Here is a 25,483-nt window from a genome sequence, read left to right as displayed (position 1 = left end):
CAGATAAGAAACTGGATGAATCGTGATCCAGTCCTGTCTCAAGTGAGAGATCAAGTGTTACATGGATGGTCCCAGGAACCTCTCCCTAGTGAATTGAAGCCCTTTTTCAACTGAAGACATGAAATGAGCAGTCAAGATGGTATTCTATTAAGGGGTACACGAGTAGTAGTTCTTTCACAAGGAAGGGAACCACTCTTTGTGGAGCTACACAGTGCCCATCTGGGAATCTCCAGAATGAAGACAATAGCGCAAAGTTACCTTTGGTGGCCAGGAATGGACGGCGATATTCAGAAGGTGGTAAAGCACTGTGCAATGCCAACAGCTACAAAAATTGCCGCTGGCAGCCCCATTACACCAATGGGAGTGGCCTGGTAGACCCTGGGTGAGATTACACATAGGTTACCTCGGTCCTTTTCCTGGAACCATGTTTCTACTGATTATAGATGCTCAATCCAAGGTGGTTAGACGTTTATGAGGTTAAGTCGCCAAGGTCAGGTGCTACTATAGATAAACTACACCAGAGCTTTTCTATCCACGGGTTTCAAGAAGTAATCGTCTCAGGTAATGGTACTGCGTTTACTAGTGCTGAATTTCAAAGATTTGTCAACCTAAATGGTATCAACCACGTGAAGACTGCACCATACCATCCGCCATCTAACGGACTGGCAGAAAGAGCAGTACAAACATTTAAGGCAGGAATGAAAAAGCTAACAGATGAATCGTTGGAAACTAAACTTGCTCGATTCCTATTTCACTACAGAATAACACCTCCCCCCCCCCAACTACGACAGGTGCAACACCTGCAGAATTACTGATGAGACGCCGTCTTCGAACAAGACTAAGCCTGATACTTCCCAATTTGGAGGGGAAGGTGGAGAAAAGTCAAGGGAACCAGAAAGTGACTCATGATTTGCATAGTCATGAGTGACAATTTACTGTTGGAGAAGCAGCATATGTAAAGTATTTCAGTGGAGGACCGAAGGGTTACCTGGTAATGTAAGCTCTGTGACTGGACCATTGTCGTACCATGTGGAAGTGGAGGGCCGGATCACCAGTAAGCGTGTGGATCATTTGAGAAGTTGGGTACCCCAACAAAATGATGTTCCACCTGTAACCATTGCTGAACCTGTGGTTCCTGTTGAAGTTGCTCATCTAAGGATAGACATGCCCAATGTCTCTGTCAGAGTGGAAGACACTGAACAGCCTGTGCCTGAAGTTAATATGATTCCAGAGAATGTGGTTCCTGTCAAGGAATCAGAAGGCATGGAGCTGTGACGTTCCACACGGATCAGGGAACCACCTGAGAGACTGAACTTGTAATATCATGACCTGTGTAAATATTGTAATGTCATGAGATGAATATCCTTGTAAATGCAAAATGTACAGAAAAGTTAAAGGGGAAGGAATGTAGTAATTATAGTTTTGATAAACATAGGACTGTAGCTTTAAGAATAATCCTGTGTTGTAGGATTACATGACCTGTGTAAACCAATCGGTTTGTAGCACGGGGAACCTCTAGGAGGGAGTTCTCCTTTTGTTATAGAGTTTGATGCAAACGTGTAGCTGCTGCTACTGTCTTATAAGTAAAGTTCAATGTTTCCACCAAGAAAAGTTGCCTGGAAAATCAACTCTATAAGAATAGGCCAAATGGCCTCTTTCTGTACTGTAACCATTCCATGACTCTATCCTATGATTCTAATGTTGTTAGGTAGGGAGTTGCAGGAGTTTGACTCAGAGACAATGAAAGGACATTGTATGTCCAAGTTGGGATAGCCTGTGACTGCGAGGGGTACTTGGAGGTGCTAATGTTCCCAAGCACCTGCTGCCCTTGTATTTCTAGGTGGTGGAGGATGTGGATGCTACCAAAGAAGCCTTGCTGAGTTACTGCAATGCATCCTTTGAATGGTACAGAATATAGCCACAGTACACCAATGGAGGAGGGAGTAGGTATTTAAGCCAATGGATGGATTGCCAGTCAAGCCGTCTGCTTTTCTCTGAATGATGGTGAGCTTCTGTAGACCAATTCAGGTGAAGCGTTTTCTATCACACTTCCGACTTGTGCCATTTAGGTGGTTGAGAGACTTTAAGGATACAGACAGTGAGTCACTCGCAGCAGACTGCCCACCCTCAGACCTGTTCTAGTAGCTATGGCATTTATGATGTTGGTCAAACCGAGTTTCTGACAATTGATAATGCCCAAGGTGTTGGGAGACTCGATGATGGTAATGCCATTAAATGTCATGTGGAAGTAATTTAAAGTAAGCACATTGACTGGTCAAAAGAATTTCACATGAACTATTAAATCTTTGTATACTAATGTTGCACAATTTAATTTCAAGGGCTAAAGAGTATGGTATCGAGATTACTCAAGATAAGAAATTTCCAAGGGATTTCAGAAGTTCCTTATTGATCTCACATTCTCTTGCACCTTAACAAGGCACTGTCCCTCCTGTCTTTACGCCAGATGGACCAGTGCAGTACTCACACTGTTTAAGCAATGGCATAGGTGCAGAGTTATGGCTAGACTACCCATTCACATCACTGTGGAATGAGAGAAAGCAGATCTCTGTGTATAAACACAACAAGCACCACAGAATGCTGATCTCTGGACTCTGACTCAGGCAGGCTTTTCCTGACCGACCAGTCAAGTTTCTAATGGGTTGTTAAATGAGATAAATTGTGAAGCAAGCTATCCACCAGCCGCAGTTATACTGTTGGTGGTGTAAAACAAGATAAACTGAGTGCATGATTTTGAAAAGCTCTTGCTTCCTCAAATTCCTACCTATACTGGCAGCTTTGTTGTGTCATTACAGCAAAAAGTATCTGTAAGGCATGGTCAGAAAGATGCAGTATGAAGACAATGTTAAATTACTCAAAAATTCCTGATTCATTGAGGAGATAAGGTTAGAAACCAGCTGCTAAGTGTGATGATAATAATTAGTCATTGCTCTTTTATTAATGACAAGCCTGTATTTGTTGTATTTATTGGTCAATGCAACATTAACGTGGTGATTTGATATCTCGTTCATTATTAATCTAACTAATCTCTTGCACATGCAGGATATGATATTTTCTTAACTGTGAAAGGGGTGGGCATAATAAATTCCCTCAAGATGCCCCTTCCTCCCACAAGCAACCACTACCACTCTGCTCCGACCCCCAAGCCTAGTGAATAATACAAATTCACCGATATGCAGAAGCACTGCTTACAGCAATATCTTAACCATAGCAAGGATAACAAGTGTTACCATAAATTACATTCAATTCTGGGCTGTGAGTAGCTCTATATCAGAAAAGCTGTGTCAGCCGTGGCTCAGTGGGTAGCACTCTCACCTCTGAGTCAGAAGGTTGTGGATTCAAGCTCTCACTCCAAAACTTGGGCACAAAAATCTAGACTGATGCTCCAGCGCACTGCTGAAGGAGTGCTGCCCTGTTGGAGGCACCAAGTTTTGGATGATCCCTTAAGCAAAGACCCTGTCTGCCCTCTTAGGCAAATGGAAAAGATCCCATGACACTACTCTGAGGAAGAGCAAGGGAGCTATCCACTGTGTCCGAGCCAATATTTATCCCTTGAGTAACATCACAAAAAAAACACAGACTCTCAGGTGATTATCATATTGCTACTTGTGGGAGTTTGCTGTGTGCAAATTGGCTGCTGTGTTTCTGTACAATAATGCAGTGACTACACTTCAAAAGTACTTCAGTAGCTGTAAAGTGCTTTGAAAGGTCCTGTGGTCATGAAAAGCACAATATAAATCTAAGTCTTTCCTTCTTATTGATGCGAATGTGCTCTGCATGGAGGTGATGTTTTGCATCAGATTGACAATTTTAGTGGCCAGTCATATAATTGGAGTGCAGGTAATGAAAGTATCATTGCTGCACACCAGAACCTGTGGGTGAGAACCTGATGAAATAGGGATGCAGGTTTATGCCTGCGATAAGGTGAATCCTTATTCCACAGGAATCAAATAGCACATACCCGATGTGGCTGAATTGAATTTGGGTCAGAGTTTCACTGCTGAGGAATCATTGGGTAAACACATTGCCAAACTGAGGACCACCACACCAGGAAGGTGTCAGGTATCATCCCTAGTTTGTGATGAGTGAGCCTACCTCAACTAGGGCTGTGGTGAGGGTGCTATGTCTGGCCTCTGCTTCTAGGACAAGAAGGGGTAAAATCAGTAAGAGACACCGCTCCTGGTTGCTATGCAGTGAGCCCTGCTTGAAAACGTAGGTGAACGTTTGTTGAGGAATAAATTGAACTTGCCTGTTGCAACCATAGTTGAATTGCTTGCCAACAATCGAGGCTTGCAGATCAAGAAGGGGAAATGGACTGCAGTGCCTGTTCAATTGTATCCCCAAGTCAGTGGCCCAGATTTTTGCTACAATGGAGAGACTCTCCGTCTTGGCGAAAATTCCAAGAAATGCCCGAAATATCTAAGCCCCACCCTAGAACCCAGTATTTCTCATCTTCGCGGGGGCAGGACTGGGGTTGGGCTGAGGGTTCGCGCATGCACGATTCGCCAGAGGCAGCTGGCCATTTAAATCACCATTTGCCTAAACTGAAGTGGGATTTTGGAAGGCCAGGTTTGTGAGTCTCAGAGTGTGCAGATTAGACCAGGTATGAGGTGGTCTAAACTTGGTGGATTCGTTTGGGTAGCCAGGATAGCCCTTTGGAGCGGTAAGATACCCCTTTGAAAAGGGTCCCGGAAGCCTCCGCTCCCGTTCCGGGGTTACCCGTTCCGACTCCTATTCCAGTCCGCCACACCCCACCCCTTGCCAGCACCCACCCTGACCGAAAATCTGACTGCGGGTGGACGTATTTACAGGTCGGGTTCACCGAGTCGAGTGATCTCTCGTCTCTGAGCACCGACCCAGGGGCGAAGATCTGGGCCAGTGCCTTCAAGAGGTGGGGAAAAAAAAACTAAGGACGCGTCATCAAAATTGGATCTGGATCAAATCTTCAGCAGTTACAGTAGAACTTGAATCCACATCAAATTATTATTTATGGGATGTAAATTTAAAATAACCACATTCTTCACACTATTTCCCAAATATTTTATAAAACCCATTTTGATTAAAATTAATAGGATAACGATTCTCTCTAGTCCAGCCAGTCTGCCTCCCTTGTCTCTTCTCATTGGAATTGCAGATGGGACTGTGATGCTTTAATGATAGAATATGGTGGCTGGGGAATGGGGTGAGACTTTTAAAAAATGCTTTAAATTTTATATTTCTATTTACTGGATGACATAGAATTCTATATAGAGAGATTTAGAGTGAAAATTGGTTATTTAACTCATCTGGTTGATGCAAGAATGTGGAGTTGAAGTTGAAATCAGATCAACCAGGATCTTATTGAATGGAGGCTTGCAGACTTGAAGGGCTGAGTGGCCTACTCCTGCTCCTAATTTGTATTTTTGTATGTTCCTATGCTGGTGTTTATGCTCCTTACAAGCCTTTTCCCACCTTTCTTCATCTAATCCCATCAACAAATACTTCTATTCCTTTCTACTTCATCTACTTATCTAGCTTCCCCTTAGCTGCATCTATACTATTCACCTCAACCACTCCTTGTGGTAGGCCATTCAGGAGTCACATGTCAATAAGCGCTTCTTCACACAAAGGGTAATGGAAACCTGGAACTCCCTCTCCCAAAAAGGACGTTGACAATGGGGAGTCAATTGAAAATTTGAAAACTGAGATTGATGGATTTTTGTTAGGCACAGGTATTATTGTTATGGAACCAAGTGGAGAAGATGGAGATCACAGAATTGTTACAGCACAGAAGGAAGCCCATCGTGGCTGTCCGAATGAGTGTTTCACCTCGTGCCATTTCCCTGCCTTCTCCCCGTAACCCTGCAAATTGTTTCTTTTTAAACAATCATAAGAGTTAAGACATAGATCAGCCACGATTTCATTGAATGGAGGTACAGACTTGAGGGGTTAAATGGCCTACTCACGTTCCTGTACTCCGACATTCCTATATGTTCCATATTCTCACCACTGCGAGATGGTTGGGATAATTGCAATGTTAGTGAGCTCCCCACCAGCAATGAAGACACACTGGATCTTTTCAGATGATGAAACGGGTCAATTGAACCGACCCTGAATGACACCACTTGTTAGCCTCCCCAGCCCTACAGTAAAGGACAAGTACACACTGATGTCAGAACACTGAGAACTCAAGCGCCTCAATGAGTTCTATTTCTAATAAAAGTCGCTTATTCATGTGAGCACTCCCGTCACATATAGGCTATGCGCCTGAATAACTCACACTAACCACAACATTAAATCTGAAGAGGAAAGCTGACAGAAATTTTAAAAACTAAAACATTCTTTAAATCGATATTTATAATTTCAGCCAAGATGATTGATTGCTTACAGTGGGAACTGTAAACCCTTAAATATGGAATGAGCTTTTTCAAATTTCAATGTCCTCTTGGCTAAATATACACTTTCTATTGTATAACATCTGCCAAGTTTCCTTTTCTCAGAAGTTTGATGCTGTTTATTTGAAGTACTATACAAGAAATGCAAGACTTCAGGCCATTTGGAGATGCTGGAATTGGGTGGTCAAGTGTATTGAAAAGCTGACCCTTTTACGATTGGGACTTCTTTCAAATCTAGCCCAGATATGTTGAGTGTCTCCTTTTCCAACAGCTGATGCATCTCTCTTTCATGAAATTAGTTTGGACAGTTTCAACCCAACTCCCAGTGGTCATGAGCCTACTACTCAAAACTGCCCTCCAATTCAGCACAAAGGCTACTAAAGTAACACACTCAGTCCCAGAGCTCATAAGGTTAATTAGGATGAGGAATAGCCATGCCATTGAATCACACAGCCCAGAAGGTAATTGTTCAGTCCATTATGTCTGTGCTGGCACTTTAAAATAGTTATTCAATTGGTCCCACACCCTCTGGTCTTTCCCCATTACCCTGCAAATATTTCCTTTTCAATTAGATATCCAATTCCATTTTGAAAGCTACTATTGAATCTGCTTCTACAACCCTTTCAGGCAGTGCATTCTAGGTCATAACAATTCGCTGCTTAAAAAAAATTCTCCTGATCACCCCCCTGATTCTTTTGCCAATTATATGGAATCTGTGTTGTCTGGTTCTTGACCCTCCAGCCAGTGGAAACAGTTTCTCCTTATTTACTCTATCAAAAGCCTTTGTAATTCCCAACAATCCTATTAAATCTCCCCTTACCCACCTCTGCTCTAAGAAGAACAATCCCGGTTTCTCATAACGGAGGACACTCATTGCTGCATGTTGTATGTTAAGTAGGTCTCTCACAAAAACGTCCTGAGTCTTGTCAGGTTGAACATTAAGTGTTCATTGATAACACATAACTATGTACATATATACAGGGTATAGCCCAAGCTATGAGCTAATACATGCTTGCTTCGACACAGGTCTCTGTCCAGTCCACACCTCTCTCTAGTGTCAGGTCAAGTGCCTCCTTACATCACACCATGGGCGATACTGTACCCAGTCCCACATTAACCCTTGCCAGTCCAGATATCCTTATACAATACCTCCCTCCAAGTCTTTCTCCAATGTATTTACATTACCATTATCTTCCCACCCCCCCCACACAACCACAACTCTCTGACTTTACAGGTTCAGGTGGGTGGTCTGGAAGCTTGACAATTCTTCCAGATCTTATTCTGGCTACATTTGGGATAATGGGCTCTGTTGATTTGGGAAAACTTTGTTGACTCAGAATTTGAGTTGTAGTCTGTGTTTCTGGCACTTGGTTATCTTCTTCTACTTTGCTCAAGCGTATAGTAGGAGGATGAGGAGGAGTCTCCTCCTGTTCTTCCTGATCGTACCTTCCAGCGTATGGATGAGGTATGACCTTGGCTAGTCATCGTCCCACTGGACAATGACTCCCTCTCTTTCAAGGTCCCTGATCCACACCCTGTCCCCTTTGCGTAACTGTTGCAGGTTTCTAGTGTGGTACCTTCTACTGTAGACGGAAGCCTGCTGCTGCTTGTAGCCTGTTCCTGAATGTTTTGGCAGTCCCTGACTTCCAACCCTGGGATTAGTTTCTTTGGCAGCATTGGGAGATGTCTGCCCCTCAGGAGCTCTGAAGAGGCTAACCCACATTGCAGCAGGGTGGATCTATAAGTTAAAAGTGGCGTTGGGAAGTCATCGTTCTTTCTCAGAAGAGCTTTAATGGTGTAGACGCCCCTTTCTGCCTCACTCTTCAATTGTGGATATCTTGGGGAGCTGGTATGGTGTTGAAAGCCATAACTGATAGAAAATTGGGTGAAGTATACATTTGCGAATTGTGGGCTGTTATCAGACACCACCAGATCTGGGATGCTATGGTCGCAAACTTTCCTTTCAAGGATCTCGTGACCACCTTTGTAGTCATCGTGTGTAGTTGCTTCACCTCGATCCATTAGGAGAAGTAGTCAACCACAATGAGGAAGGATATGCCATTAAAGACGAATAAATCAATTCCCAACCATTCCCACGGTCTGGCAGGGAACTCTGGAGGGATGAGGGACTCCCTCTGATCCGGCTTGTGTATTGCACACACCTTGCAATTTGTGATCATTTCTTCAATTGCCCTTGATATGCCCAGCCCACCGTACTGCAGATTGGCCACGCACTCTGCACTTCGTAATGCCCAGGTGGCCTTGGTGAGTTTTTTGGAGGATCTCTGACCGAAGGGAGACTGGAATGACCAACCATTCGTTGTATACTAGTAGATCATCTATCAGGGTAAAGTGTTTCTGCTGTTCAAACCAGGTTTTCATGATGCTGCCGCCTGGCCTCTGCTGTGGACACACTTAGTGACAGTAACGGCAGGAGTGGGCACACTCCTTTTTTTATTCTTTCATGGGACATGGGCATCACTGGTTAGGCCAGCATTTATTGCCCACCCCTAATTGCCCTTGAGAACGTGGTGCCTTCTTGAACCACTACAGTCCATGTGGTGTAGGTACATCCACAGTGCTGTTAGGGAGAGAGTTCCAGGGTTGACCCAGCAACTGTGAAGGAATGGCGATATAGTTCCAAGTCAGGATGGTGAGTGGCTTGGAGGGGAACTTCCAGGTGGTGGTGTTCCCATGCACCTGCTGCCCTTGTCCTTCTAGGTGGTAGAGGTCATGGGTTTGGAAGGTGCTGTCTAAGGAGCCTCGGTGAACTTCCGCAGTGCATCTTGTAGATGGTACACACTGCTGCCGCTGCATCAGTGGTGGAGGGAGTGGATGTTTATGGATGGGGTGCCAAACAAGTGGACTGTTTTGTCCTGGACGCTGTCAAGCTTCTTGAGTGTTGTTGGAGCTGCACTTGTCCAGGCAAGTGGAGAGTATTCCATCACACTCCTGACTTGTCCCTTGTAGATGATGGACAGATTCTGGGGAGTCAGAATGTGAGTACTCTCCGCAGGTGCAAAGGTTACTTGCTACTTATCAGCCCAAGTCTGAATGTTGTCCAGCTCTTGCTGCACTTGGACATTGACTGTTTCAGTATCTGAGGAGTCGTGAATGGTGCTGAACATTGTGCAATCATCAGCGAACATCCCCACTTCTGATCTTATGATGGAGATAAGGTCATTGATGAAGCAGCTGAAGATGGTCAGGACTAGGACACTACCCTGAGGAACTCCTGAAGTGATGTCCTGGGATTGAGATGATTGACTTCCGACAACCACAACCAACCAGCGGAAAGTTTTTCCCCGATTCCCATTGGCGCCAGTTTTGCTAGGGCTCCATGATGCCACACTCGGTCAAATGCTGCCTTGAAATCAAGGGTAGTCACTTTCACCTCACCTCTTGAGTTCAGCTCTTTTGTCCATGTTTGGACTACGGGTGTAATGAGGTGAGGAGCTCAGTGGCCCTCGTGGAACCCAAACTGTGTGTCACTGAGCAGGTTATTGCTGAGTAAGTGTCACTTGAAAGAAGGTGTTACCAACAGTGCTATCACCTTGCCGATGATTGAGAGTGGACTGATGGGGTGGTAATTGGCCGGTTTGGTTTTGTCCTGCTTTTTGTGGCCAGGGCTTACCTGGGCAATTTTCCACATAGCTGGGCAGATGCGAATCTTGTAGATGTACTGTAACAGCTTGGCTAAGGGTGCAGCTAGTTCTGGAGCACAAGTCTTCAGTACTTTGTCTGCAAGCTATGATTCCGGGAGTATGACTATGTTAGACTGTTGCTTAACTAGTCTGTGAGGAGGACTCTGTGGGGTCGAAAGGTATGAGTTTGCCGTTGTCATTTCTGGTGCCTAGGTTAATGTTGGCTGATCCGTCTGATTTCACTTTTGTTTTTGTAGACTTTGTAGCAGTTTGATGCAACTGAGTAGCTCGCTAGGCCACTGTAGAGGACAGTTAAGAGTCAATTACATTGCTATGGCTCTGGAGTCACATGTAAACCAGACCATCTAAGCACAGCAGATTTGCTTCCCTAAAGGGCATTAGTGAACCAGATGGGTTTTTAGGACAATTGACAATGGTTTCATGGTCACCATTACCAAGACGAGCTTTTTAATTCCAGATTTATTAACTAAATCAGCTGCCATGGTGGGATTCAAACCTGTATCCCCAGACCACTAGCCTAGATCTCTGGATTATTAATCCAGCAACCATACCACTACACTACCGCCCCTCTCATCTCGCACCTGCTCCTGGTGGATTTGCTGAAGTTTATCTGCAGTAGCCGGCAGTTACCTCTTCACCATTTGGGAATACGGCTCGAGCTCCTCAACCAGATTGACATCATGTGTCACAGGAAGGTTTGGTGGTGGCCCTGGGTAGTGTGTCTGCACTTGTTTGATGTTTCCCATGAACATGCACTGTCTCATGTGTGAATCTCATGAGACGCAAATGGGATCTCTGAATCTTGGGGAGCATCTTTGCAAGTTCCTCCTTGCCTAACAGTGAGACCAGTGGTTTATGGTCCGCTTCAATGGTGACGTTCAGGCAGAGAACTTCTCTCAAGCCCACATGACCACGAGAGCCTCTTTTTCGATAATGGCATACCGTATCTATGTGTCTGGCAGTCCTCCAGATGCATAACATACTGGTCAGTGACATACATCTAGTTGTTCCTGGAATAAAACTGTGCCTAGGCCTGTGGAAGAGGCATCCGTTGCTATGGTAGTGGGTAGGGATGGATCGTAGTGAACCAGGATATCTGGTGAGTGCAGCATGGCTTTGATGTGACCAAACACTGGCTCCTGGTGCGCACCCCAGCACCATGCCTGGTCTTTCTTGGGAATGTGTCACAGAGGCTCTGTGACCTGCGCCAGGCTGGGCAGAAATTTTGCCAACTGGTTCCCCCTGCCCAGGAATCTCTGGAGGTCTGGGATAGATGATAGAGTTGGAAACTCACTGATAGCTTTCATTTTTTGTGGGTCCGCCATGATGCCTTTGCTGCTGGCAATGTGTCCTAAGAACTGAATAGAGGCCTTGGATAATTCGCGTTTCGCATTCAGTGTCAACCCAGCTTCCTGCAAGCATTCTAGGACAGCCGTGAGCTCCCTGTCATGTTCCTCTATGGTCGTGGCGTGGACAAAAACAGCGCCCATGTGGCAGATGACGGGCCTTGTAAGGTAGCTGACAACGTGCGTTGAAAAATCTTGGCTGCTGAGCTAATTCTGAATGGCAAGCAGAAACAGAGTCCGCCAAATGAGGTGATAAACATAATCAGCAATCTGGATTTCTCACATAGTGGAAGTTTCCAGAAGCCGCTGTTAGCATTGAGCTTCGAAAACACCGTGCTTTTGGAGAGCTTGGTCAGGTCATCCATCGTCGGATGGGCTTCTCCTGCCACTGCCTTGTTGAGCTGTGTCAGTTCGACACGGATGCAAATGGACCCGTTTGGCTTCGGAACTGGGACCATCCTGGAGCACCATTCGGTCGGCTGAATGATGGGGGAGAAGACCCTATTTTGGTCATCTCGTCCAGCTATTGCTGCACTTACTTCGTGAGCGGCTGCAATATTTTCTGTGGCGTGAGCAGGCACACGAGCTTGGTATCCTCCCTTAATGTAATACTGGATGCAGTCCTCGGTCGTCCCAGTGCAGCAAAGAGTCTTGGAAACTCTTTTTAAATTTGGAACCAGGCCCTTGCTGATTGATCTTGTCAGTTTTCTGAAGGAGGTTGAGGTCGATACAGGTTTTCCTGCTTAAGAGGGAAAATTCTTGATTGTGGGCTATTCTCTTGTTTTTGTATTGGAGTGTTCCCTGAAACATACCTTTAACATGCTGCCTTCTCTGTACAACTGTGTTGTGGGTGGCATCAGGTGTTGTGTCACCAGCCATGGTTCTTTGTCTGAGAGGACCGTAACACTGGCTCCCATGTCCAATTTGAAGTTGGTGAGGTGACTGTTTACTGAGACATCCATGTTCCAAAATGAGAATCCGGAATCCCTGACCTCGCCCAAGAAGAGCGTTTGGGTCTCTTCCTGGTCTGGTACCTCAATCTCATGGATTGTCTTGGGATCCTCCGAATGTCTGGGCGCTTTAGCTTTACATAGCTTTCCAAAGTGTCCCATGCAGTTGCAGTTGAAACATTGTGCTGAGATTGCCGGACATTGGTCTCGTCTGTGGGGCCGTTTGGCTCCACAGCGCTCTTGTGGTCAATTTGGGTATTGCTCCCCTTGGTCTGGAGTCTCTCTGCCCCTTTACTGCTTTATTAGGTGGATAGTTGGGGTTGCTTTGTACCATGGCTTGCTCTCACCACGTAAAATGGATTGGTGCTATAGGCAGACTTCAGATTGTCTGCCTATTTAGATGGCCTTTTCTAGGGTCAGATCTTCCTTGGCCTGAAGCATGTCTGAAAGGGCATCGTCAGCTACTCTGACAACAATTGTGTCCCTTATCAATTCTGACTCCAGGTCACCATAGTCACAGCCTTCAGCCAATGTGTACAGTTCATTAATAAAAGAGTCAGCTGCTTCTCCTGGCTGCTGGACACGTTTGTTGAATTTTGCCCTCTCTAAGATTTTGTTACCTCTGATTAAAATATGTATTGAATGATTTTAAAACTTCATTGAATTTAGCTGATGGTTCGTTTATTCGTTGCCTCGCTATAATACCATCGGCTATCGGACCTACTGAATAAAGTAGTGTATTCACTTGTTCAGCTTCTGTCTTTTTGTCCACACCTGAAGCTATTACACATTTAAGGAATCTCTTCCGCCAAAATCTCCAATTTTGTGCTTGGTCTGGGCCTTGGATCTCAGCATCCTCATCACTCATGTTGCCTAGCTAGCCCTTACAGCCACCATTCGAGTTGATTTAATCCAATTGAACACCAAGAGCCTGAGCTCTCTTGAGTGTGTTCTTCAAAGGCAGTTTACAATCTTCAGCTACAAACCAGAGGCTTAATTGAGTACTTCTGAATGCTTCACATCACAAGCCAGTCTTACAGATATTTTATTTCAGTGTGAAGAAAACTCTCATTTTTACCTAATTTTTTTTTCAGCCTTGGAGCATTTGTAGAGAATGACTACACACGAGCGAGCGCGTTTAAGCAATGGTTTGAATAGACAGTTGAGAACACTCGAGTCTGTTAGATTTTCATTGTAAATTAATCAGCTCTTGACTTTATCCATAACTTGGGTCATTTGTCTTTGATGACGGTCTTCAAAGTGGGTCATGCATGCAAATTCATAATGGTTTGTAACCATGATTTTATAGAGTGCTCCAATAAAAAATGTTAAATGGTTTGGAACTGGCACCAGGGGACAGTCCAGACGCAGTACTTCAAATTAGTTTAATATAAAACAACATGAGTTCCAATACTGATATCAGTATAATGTTCAAAATAAACAGAATCTTTTGGATGTGACTGTTGTTTGTAAAGTGTTAGTGCTGCGGAGCTTTGCATTTTAACCCTTTCATTGCTCTGTGTCTTCTGCCGCTTTCAAAAGCCCAAGCCTGTTTTTATGCTTATAGCAGTGACTTCTCATGAGCAGCAGTCACCGTGCACTAGGTCAGCCAAGTGACCATCCTTCACATGTCAACCTGGCCAGGCAGTTCAACCTTCTGCTGCCTCACAGCTGAGCACAATCCTGAACATCCTTGGAAAATCACATGCATGCACTTCCTGCTCGGAAGAACTCCCAGCAGATTTCCCCCCCCCGCCACCACCAATTTTTGACACTGAAGCCCCTGGAAGGTCGGCTACCTAAGTGACAAAGTGACAAAAAGATTTGACAGAGTAGTTACACTTACTCCGCTGGGAGAATCAAGAACATGGAGGCATAGGCACAACACTAGAGCTAAGCTAAAACAAAAATACCTGGAAAAACTCAGCAGGTCTGGCAGCATCTGCGGAGAGGAGCACAGTTAACGTTTCGAGTCCGAATGACCCTTCAACAGAACTAAGTAAAAATAGAAGAGAGGTGAAATATAAGCTGGTTTGGGGGAGGGGGGGGGGTGTTGGGACAAGAGGGATTAAGGTGTTCACTAGAGCTAAGCTGTTCAGGAGTAAAATTAGTAAACACATTTTCGCACAAAGGACAGTGTAGATGCGAAGATCTTTCCCAAAATGCTGGGGGGATGTTGGGGACCAATTGGAGCACTCAAAGCTGAGATTGATCGATTTTTTGTTAGCCAAGGCTATGGATCAAAGGCAGATAAATAGGGTTAAGGTACAAATAAACCATGATTGAGTGGTGGAGTAGGCTTGAGGGGCTGAGTAACCTGTGCCTGTTCCTAGCTATGTAAGAGGACATCAAAGCTGCAATCTGCCTACTGTGTTCACTGCCTTAACCAGGGGACGAATGTCAGGGGCACAACAGTAATTTTTCTTATTGTTCACTATGTTGATAGAATTAAAGAAAGGCACTGAACATGTCTAAACTTGCGGTGCCTCCCTCGAATTGAAAAGGAGCATAAACTTGTCAGAATTGAAGCTCGGGTTCAAAAATACCACTGCTATTCCTGAGGGTTAAAGCAGGTTTTTTTCTGATTGTTGTTCCAATAATCGCAATGTTGATTAATATTATCACAACCGCACACATATTTCCTTTTCCACTCTCCCATGAATAGATCTAACTGAGTTTTGTTTTCCACAGGGCCCCAGGAATGAAGACAGGCTGAGTTGTAAAGTATGCACAGCTGAGGTAAGGCTCAGGATGCCGGAAACGGTGGGACTGGGGGAGGTGAGGGAAGGGCATTAAATACTGATACATATATTTATTTTTTCTTAAAAAGGTTTCTTTTTTTTTTAGGTAAAAACAAATAATTGAATTAAAAGCTATAAAAAAAAATAAATATTGCCAATGATACTTAGGAACCAGTACTAAAATGTGTCTAAATCTCATTATCCTATGGGACCACTTGCAGTTAAAGTGATGTAATGGGCTTTTGAGTCATATCAGCATTTGTGAGATGTGAGTGCTGTCTGCCATTGCATTAAAATTGACATTGTGTCTAACATTTAAATAATGTGCACTCCAGTGTGAGCTTTACTGTGCCATATCTACATATGAATGCATCTAAGTGCTGGCGTGATTCCTTTTCAACAATATGAGATACGTACTATTTAGCTGCAGTGAAGCATCAATATTCCTCATTATCTGTAGTCAGTATAATGAGTGATAGAGTCTCTAAAATTTCATTCAATGTAATGTTGAAATTTTAATTGCCTTTAAAATGCAGCACTTTTTTGTGATCTGAGGATGGGTCTCGAACACGTGAACTTATAACTGCTTTGACAAACCATTTAACCTCTTAGTTTAAGACTGGCTTGTAGCACACATGTTTTTCTAACTGGTTTAAAATTAGTCCATGAACATAACACAATGTTATATTATTCATTAAATTGACTCAATTGTAGTGTCACAAAGAGATAAGTTTTGTAAGTACAGAAGCTATATATATAAATAAAATATTGATAATAACAGCTAACATTTGGTTATAGAAGTGATTTAGATGTGTTTTATTCAGCTTGGTTTCACCTGCTACATGCTATTTTAGTATTAGCTGGCAGGTTCCAATACCAGTAACGTGGACTCCATTTATTGCTATCTCCTTCCTTGTTGCAGTTCTTTATAATCGATCACCATTCATTTTATCCAATAAACTCACTTTTGATTGTCAGCTCTTATCTAGTTTCACTTTATTTGCACAAAGTGTTCTACATATATTCTCGCCTTATTGAATTCTCACTCTGCTGCCCCAGTTCAATGGGGCAATATATACATGATAGGGGGCCGATTTAGCTCAGTTAAGTAGCTTGTGGTTCAGATTAAGGTCAACTGTGCACGTTCGATTCCTGTTCTAGTTGAAGTAGACTTGGGACCTGCCTCCTTGCCCTGCCCCTGAGAGTGGAAGGCAATGGCAAACCACCCCTAGCAAAAAGCTGCCAAGAAAATGGCTCAGGATGAAACATAGCAGATGATGTGTCAAGGAGATGCCTTCAGGCAGAGCACACATACCATACCATATACATAATGTGACCATGAGCCGTTCTGCTCAGTTGGATCCCAATTTTTTTCCCCACTGTGCTGAATTAGTGACTTTGTCATCGGTGATGGTGCCAGGAGCACTACCATTGTCCATTATATTACTTCTAGGGTGTGGACAAGGAGAAAAATTAACTACGATTGCTTTTTGTAATCTGTATCTGATGATCCTTACTAGAAAGACATTGGATAAGAACGTGATCAAGCTTGGTTTGGCGAACTATAACCCCTTTTCCCAACCCCCAAAGTCAGGCGATCAGTAAAATCATAATGGGAATTGCCACTTGGGGGTGGGAGGGTAGGGGAGGGAAAGGGGAGTACAGAGAATTGTGGATGCCCAATCTCTAACACTGTTCAGATGGGAGGGGTAAAAATTGGGCATGGGGACTGTAGAACTATTAGGACAACGTTTTCAATTGTCCCTGCATAAGCAGTCTAATCAAAAGCCCGATCAAGACGCAGTCTGAAAAGCAACTTATTGATTTGCTTTTTCATTTATTATTGTGCTGCTTCGCGACTATTTCTCTGAGGCGAACTGTCTCATATTGAAGGGCACCCCAGTTAGATGTCACTTCATATTCAGTTACTTTGGAGATTGTCAGTCTGAAAGCAATCATGGCAGGGAATATACTGGACTTCCATCACCTACTGTGGAACTAGGACAAGTGATTATGAACATCAATGACCTTGTAATTAGCTTGTAAAAGGTTAATGTTTTATTACAAGTATCTACAAATTTTCAAATTGTTCATCATATAGAATGTTCTGAACATGAGTTGCTTAAAATATTTCTTAATAAAGAGTCCGCCGCTCTCCCGCTTACTGATTCATGATGTTCAGAGTTAATAGCTGTCATCCCAAGGCTTGTACACAAACATGATTGACAAGCAAGCAATGCTATATGGAACCATACAGCAAAACAATATCAATTGAAAAGGGGACTGAAGATTAAATCATTCCTTGATTGTTTTTTTTTCAGTGAGTTAAGGAATATGAGATAGAATTCCCCTCCAGGCCACACCCCATCCTGAATTGGAACTATATCACCATTCCTCCACTGTCGCTGGGTCCTGGAACACCCTTCCTAACAACACATGGATTGCAGTTTTTTAAAAAAGATAGCTCACCACCACCTTCTCAAGGGCAAATAGGCCAGCGATGGCCGCACCCCGTGAAATAATTTTTTTAAAGTTGCCATTTGGTGGTACAAAACTTGAGTACCGCCGAAAAAGGAGACTTTTTTTTTTGTCAAAGCTTTTCGTCTTGCACTCATCAGCACAATTCCAATGTCAGGGGAAACAACAAATTTATACTGGATGAGAAGAGAATGCTGATTGGTTGGGACATGGACTCTGATCATTTCACGCAGTACATCACGCAAATTAATGAACGGGCCCAAGGCTATCACTTACAGCCCTGAAAAGTGCCCAGTCTACCTCAGATTGTCCTGGAAGGGCAAGGTCTCTCAAAAATTTGAGCAACAGGTGAAGCTAGCTGTTTCACATTGTTACTATGCAGTAGCAACATGAGTGGTATTCGCCACGAACAGGCTGCTGACGTCAAGCCAAAAAAATGTTCTGCCTATCACACAAATGAGTAATGTGGGATATGAATTTCAGTGCCAGTGTGATGCATCCCAAAGATTGGCAGATCGTATCAAAACTCCAACTCAGATAGTTGAAGACAAAACTATTTGACGAAGGCTTCACTTGCAAAAGGGAATAGGTATTCAAAAGTAACAACAGCTTACGTTTACATAGTGCCTTTAACATAGCAAAATATGTCAAGGCACTTGATAGGAACATTATCAAACAAAATGTGAGATAGGAACATAGGGAATAGGAGCAGGAGTAGGCCTTTCAGCCCCTCAAGCCTGCTGCGCCATTCAGTTAGATCATGGCCGATCATCTACCTCAACACCATTTTCCTGCATTATCCCTCACTATTCTGAGACCATGTCCCCTGGTCTCGTCCCCCCAGCCAGGGGAACATCCTTCCTGCATCTACCTTGTTGAGCCCTGTAAGAATTTTGTATGTTTCCTTGAGATCATCTCTCATTCTTCTAAACGCTATAGAAAGACCCAGTCTCCTCAATCTCTCCTCATAGGAAAATCGCACCATCCCAGGAATCAGTCTGATGAACCTTTGTTGCACTCCCTCTATGGCAAGTCCATCCTTCCTTAGGTAAGGAGACCAAAACTGTACACAATTCTCCCAGGCGTGGTCTTGCCAAGGCTCTATACAATTGCAGTAAGACACCTTTACTCCTGTACTCAGATCCCCTTGCAATGAAGGACAACATACCATTTACCTTCCTAATTGCTTGCTGCACCTGCATGCTAGCTTTCAGTGACTCATGAGCAAGGACACTCCCGTTCCATTGGGTATCAACACTTCCCAATCTCTCACCATTTAAAAAAATACTCTGTACACACTGAGTCACTTCAGGAGAGATTTAGGATGGATGAACAAAACCATGATCAAAGGGGTAAGATTTTAAAGAGCATCATAAAGGAAGGGTGAGAGGTAGAATTGGGAAAATGATTAGGGAGGGAATTCCAGAACTTAAGACCTAGGCAGCTGAAGGCGCAACCACCAATGGTGGAGTGATTAATAGCAAGGGATTTGGAAACAACTTTGATCATTTTTCTTTTATTCATTCACGGGATGTGGGCTTCGCTGTCTGGGCCAGCATTTATTGCCCATCCCTAGTTGCCTGAAGAAGGTGGTGGTAAGCTGCCTACTTGAACCGCTGCAGTCCATGTGGTGTAGGTACACCCACCGTGCTGTTAGGAAGGGAGCTCCAGGATTTTGACCCAGCGACAGTGAAGGAACGGCGATATATTTCCAAGTCAGGGTGGTGAGTGACTTTGAGGGGAACCTCCAGGTGGTGGTGTTCCCATCTATCTGCTGCCCTTGTCCTTTTAGATGGTTGGGTTTGGATGGTGCTCTATAAAGAGCCATGGTGAGCTCCTGCAGTGCAGCTTGTAGATGGTACACACTGCAGCTACTGTGCGTCAGTGGTGGAGGGAGTGAATGTTTGTGGATGTGGTGCCAATCAGGCGGACTGTTTTGTCCTGGACAGTATCCAGCTTCTTCAGTGTTGTGGGAGCTGCACTCATCCAGGCAAGTCGGGAGTATTCCATCACACTCCTGACTTGTGCCTTGTAGATGGTGGACAGTCTTTGGGGAGAAAGTTGCTGAGCTACTCGTCACAGGATTCCTAGCCTCTGACCTGCTCTTGTGGTCACAGTATTTATATGGCTGATCTTAAAATAGATGCATTGACGGACACATCCAATGTAGGTCAGTGTGGAACAGGAGTGATGGGACTTTGTGTGAGTATGAATACTATGCAAAATAACAGCTAGGTAATGTTTGTTCCAAAGCCGCATCACAATTTTAGAGATGCTCATTACTGGATAACTCATATAGGTGGATGGGAATGTGTTACAAGGCTGGATCTCAAACTTGGTTTGGTGAGGTGCCCATGGTTGAATTGCCTGCTAATGCTCTAGACTTTCACCTGAAGAATCGACATTTGGCTGAAGTATAGGATGACTGCAGAATATTAAAATGTTATCAGGAAAGGTGGAAGGAAAATGAAGAGTGGGGGTGGAACAGCCAACTGAATAGGTGCACAGCATTAGATTCTCTTTTCCCACCCCTTGGACTTCTACCTCAATAAGCCAGTAGCTTTAAGAGACAAAGGGCAAAGATTGGAAAAAAGTAACAAAGATATCTCAAAAACTATTTCTTCCTAAATATGTTTGGCTGATGACATACGGAACAAATGGTTTATCCATTTGTGTGTGGATGCACTAGGTGCCTTTGGGTTCAGGACTTGACACAGTTCTAATCGCCAGCAGAAACAGCAACAATGCTGTAATGAATGCCGTGTAAACAGTCTGATCGAGGCGAGCTGGGATACTGTGGTATTCTTTATCAGTTTCTTTCCCAAGAGACACATTATTGGAAAACAAACTCTCACACCTTGTAAAACTAAGTGCCTGATGTTTTGGTACGATATGAAACCTGTGAAAATACAATTTGCAATAAGATTTAGACATTTCACTTAGCTTTTTAGCTGAACTTTCCTCAACACAGATTGTGCTTCAGAAACACATTTTTTTTCCCACTTGTTATTTGAAAAAAGCAATAACCAAAAAGTTTGCATAGGAAGAATTACAGGGGCCCTGTCTAGAGTTGTACTATTTTGAACACCTGACATGTAAAATTCCAATACAACATCAGAACTGAGGCAGAGCGAGACTTGCAAGGAATGTAAAACTGAACTGTAAAAGTTTCTATAAATATGTATAAAGAAAAAGATTACTAAAGATAAATATAGGTCCCTTACAGTCTGAAACGGGAGAATTTATAATAGGGAACAAGGAAATGGCAGAGCAATTAAACAATTACTTTAGTTCTGTCTTCACAGAGGAAGACACAAATAACTTCCCAGAAATGCTGGGAAACCAAGTGTCTAGTGAGAAGGAGGAATTGAAGGAAATTAGTATTACTAAAACAATAGTGCTGGAAAATTAATGGGACTGAAAGCTGATAAATCCCCAGAGCCTGATAATCTACATCCCAGCATACTAAAGGAGCTGGCTATGGAAATAGTGGATGTGTCAGTTGTCACCTTCCAAAATTCTGTAGAATCTGGAACATTGGAGGGTGGCAAATGTAACCCCACTATTTAAAAAAGGAGGGGAAAAAACAACGAATTACAAACCGATCAGCCTACCATCAGTAGTAGGGAAAATGCTAGTGTCTATTATAAGGATGTGATAATAGAACACTTAGAAAATATCAACGGGATTTGACAAAATCAGCATGGAATTATGAAAGGGAAATCATGTTTGACAAACCTACAGGAGTTTTTTGAGGATGTAATTAGCAGAATAGATAAGGGAGAACCAGTGGATGTGGTGTATTTGGATTTTCAGAAAGCTTTTGATAATGTCCCACATAAGAGGTTAGTGTGTAAAATTAAAGTACATGGGATTGGGAGTAATTTATTGGCATGGATTGAGAATTGGCTAGCAGACAAGAAACAGAGAATAGGAATAAATGGGTCTTTTTTGGAGTGGCAGGCGGTGACTATTGGGGTGCCACAGGGATCAATGCTTGGGCCCCAGCTATTCACAATATATATCAATGATTTGGAGAAGGGAACCAAATGTAATATTTCCAAGTTTGCTGACAACACAAAACTTGATGGGAATGTGATCAATGAGGATGGTGTTAAGAGGCTTCAAGGTGATTTAGGCAGATTGAGTGAGTGGTCAAACACATGGCAGATGCAGTATAATGTGAATAAGTGTGAAGTTATCCACTTCGGTAGGAAAATCAGAATGGCAGAGTATTATTTAAATGGTGATAGATTGGAAAACATTGATGTACAAAGGGACCTGGGTGTCCTTGTACACCAGTCACTGAAAGCAAACATGCAGGTGCAGCAAGCAGTTAAGAGGCAAGTGGTATGTTGGTCTTCATTGCAAGAGGACTTGAGTACAGGAGCAAGGATGTCTTACTGCAGCTGTACAGGGCCTTGGTGAGACCACATCTGGAAGACTGTGTGCAGTTTTGGTCTCCTTAACTAAGAAAGGATATAATTACCGTCGAGGGAGTGCAGCAAAGATTCACCAGACTGATTCCTGGGATGGCAGGATTGTCATATAAGGAGAGATTGGGTCAACCCGGCCTGTATTCACTGGAGTTTAGAAGAAGGAGAGGGGATCTCATTGAAACATATAAAATTCTGACAGGACTGGAGAGACTGGATACAGGGATGATGTTTCCTCTGGCTGGGGGGGTCTAGAATAAGGGGTCACAGTCTCAGGATACAGGGTAGGCCATATAGGACTCAGATGAGGAGAAACTTTTTCATTCAGAGGGTGGTGAACCTATGGAATTCTCCACCACAGAAAGCTGTGGAGGCCAAATCACTGAATATATTTAAGAAGGAAATAGATTTCTAGACTCTAAAGATGTCAAGGGGCATGGGGAGAGAGCAGGAGTATGGCGTTGAGATAGAGGATCGGCTATGATCATATTGAATGGTGGAGCGGGCTCGAAGCGCTGAATGACCTATTCCTGCTCCTATTTTCTATGTTTGTATTCTCGTAAACCTCTTCTGCAGTCTCTCCAGTGCCTTCACATCCTCCCTAAAATGTGGTGCCCAGAACTGTACACAATACTCCAGCTGAGGTCTAACTAGTGTCTTTTGCAAGTGCAACATAACCTCCTTGTTCTTGTACTCTATGCCCTTATTAATAAAGCCCAAGATACTGTATCTTTGTTGGGGAAGGAAAGTTAAACAAGTTCATTTGCTAATTATATTTAACAACCTCAGTACCCATTTGGTTGTATAAAAGGCATAACAGGTGAGACATGTTCTTTCTCTAGAGAGTTTTATGTGCCAGAAATAAAACCCTATTCGAAGGAGTCTGTCTTGCTAAAGGAGGTCATAGAGTCATAGAGGTCTACAGCACAGAAAAAGGCCCTTCGGCCCATCGAGTCTGCGCCGGTCAAACAAGTACCTAACTATTCTAATCCCATCTTCCAGCACTAGGCCCATGGCCTTGTATGCCATGGCATCGCAAGTGCACATCCAAATACTTCTTAAATGTTAAGAGGGTTTCTGCCTCTATCATCCTTTCAAGCAGCAAGTTCCAGATTCCCACCACCCTCTGGGTGAAAAAATTCTTCCTCACATCCCCTCTAAACCTCCTGCCTCTTACCTTAAATCTATGCCCCCTGGTTATTGATCCCTTCACCAAGGGGAAATGTTCCTTCCTGTCTACCCTATCTATGCCCCTCATAATTTTATATGCCTCAATCATGTCCCCCCTCAATCTCCTCTGCTCCAGGGAAAATAACCCCAGTCTATCCAATCTCACCTCATAACTAAAACTCTCCAGCCCAGGCAACATCTTGGTAAATCGCCTCTGCACTCTCTCTAGTGCAATCACATCCTTCCTATAATGCGGATTCCAGAACTGCACGCAATACTCTAGCTGTGGACTAACCAGCGTTTTATACAGTTCCAGCATAACCTCCCTGCTCTTATATTCTATACCTTGGCTAATAAAGGCAAGTATTCCATATGCCTTCTTAACCACCTTATCTACCTGTCCCGCTACCTTAATGAACCGGTGGATATGCACACCGCTCTGATCCTCGGTACTTCCCAGGGTGATACCATTCATCTTGTTTGTCTTGCCCAAGTGCATCACCTCACACTTATCTGGATTAAATTCCATTTGCCACTGATCAGCCCATCTGACCAGCCCGTCTATATTCTCCTGTAATCTAAGGCTATCCTCCTCATTATTTACCATCCCACCAATTCTCGTGTCATCAACGAACTTACTGATCAACCCTCCTACATTCAAGTCTAAATCATTTATATATACCACATATAGGTCTTTATTGCTAAACAGCTACTGAAGCTTAACATCCTTTATTAACTGCTCTTTCAACCTGTCTTGCCACCTTTAATAACTTATGCACATAAACACCCAGCTCCGTCTGTTCTTGCATCCCTTTTAGAGTAGTACCCTCCATTTTATACTGTCTCTCCATGTTCTTCCTACCAAAATGCATCATCTCATACTTCTCCACATTGAACTCCATCTTCTACCTATCCGCTCATTCCATCAACTTGTCTATGTCCTTTTGAAATTCTATACTGTCCTCTTCACAGTTTACAATGCTTCTAAGTTTGTACCATCCGCAAACTTTGAAAATGTTTTCTGTACACCAAGGTCTTGATCATTAATATATATCAGGAGAAGCAAGGGTCCCAATACCGATCCCTGGCAAACTCCACTACAAACCTTCCTCCGGTCCGAAAAACATCCATTAACTGTTACTGCCTGTTTCCTATCACTCAGCCAATTCCATATCCATGTTGCTACTGCCCCTTTCATTCCATGAGCTATAACTTTTCTCACAAGTCTGTTGTACGGCACCGTATCAAATGCCTTTGGAAGTCCAAGTACACATCAACAGCAGTGCCTTCATCAACCCTCTCTGTTACCTCTTCAAAAAACTCCAGCAAGTTCATTAAACACCAACTTTCCCTTAAGAAATCCATGCTGGCTCTCCTTAATAAACACGCATTTGTCCATGTGACCATTAATTCTGTCCCGAATTATAGTTTCTAGTTTCCCCACCACCGAAGTTAATATAATAAGCACACTTTTTCTGCTTCATCTTAATCTCTATATCTCTCTCATCCAAGGAGTTCTGGATTTGTTTGTCCTATCTTTTCCTTTCATGGGAATATACTTTGACTGTACTCGAACTATCTCTTCTTTAAAAGCAAATCATTGTTCAATTGCAGTTTTGCCTGCTCATTTCTGATTCAAATTTATCTGAGCCAGATTTACTCTTACCCCATTGAAGTTAGCTTTCATCCAGTTAGTTATCTTATTCTGGATTGCTCCATGTCCTTCTCCATAGCCAATCTAAACCTTATGATACAATGATCACAGTTCCCTAAATATTTCCCTACTGACACTTGATCCACATGGGCCCACCTCATTGCCAATCACAGTATAAATCACTTTGTGATATATAGTTTAAAGAATGTCTGTTCCTTGTTCCTTGCATTTGAGAGGATTTTGGAGGTAACTTTAGTACAGGACACCGATTTCATTCTATATGTTGTTATCGAGTCTCTATCTCAGACTCGAGATGCCATCGGGGAGCAGTCTCTCAGCTTTAGGGGGAACTTCTTCACTCAGAGGGTGGTGAGAGTGTGGAACGAGCTACCATCTGACGTGGTAAATGTGGGCTCACTCTTAAGTTTTAAGAATAAATTAGATAGATACATGGATGGGAGAGGTCTGGAGGGTTATGGACGAGGTGCAGGTCAATGGGACTAGCGGAATAATATTTCGGCACAGACTAGAAGGGCCGAATGGCCTGTTTTATGTGCTGTAGTGCTCTATGGTTCTATGGTACAATCAATCTGAAGAAGACTTGAAACGTTAACCCTGTTTCTCTCTCCACAGATGCTGCCAGACCTGCTG

General features: G+C 43.5%; 1 protein-coding gene across 2 annotated transcripts in view; it reads left to right on the top strand.

Moving 5' to 3' along the window:
- LOC144692193 (uncharacterized) overlaps positions 1-25,483 on the top strand; it is a 222,849-nt gene that overhangs the window by 42,198 nt on the left and 155,168 nt on the right. For both annotated transcript variants that reach the window (XM_078560747.1, XM_078560748.1), the window contains exon 3: positions 15,045-15,092. In XM_078560747.1, the coding sequence (XP_078416873.1) occupies positions 15,045-15,092 (48 nt within the window). The remainder of the gene's footprint in view (positions 1-15,044; positions 15,093-25,483) is intronic.

Source organism: Cetorhinus maximus, chromosome 17, assembly GCF_964194155.1.
Source record: "Cetorhinus maximus chromosome 17, sCetMax3.hap1.1, whole genome shotgun sequence".
Taxonomy (NCBI): Eukaryota; Metazoa; Chordata; class Chondrichthyes; order Lamniformes; family Cetorhinidae; genus Cetorhinus; species Cetorhinus maximus.
The sequence above is the reverse complement of the archived record's forward strand: the minus strand, read 5'-3'. Positions and strand labels throughout refer to the sequence as shown.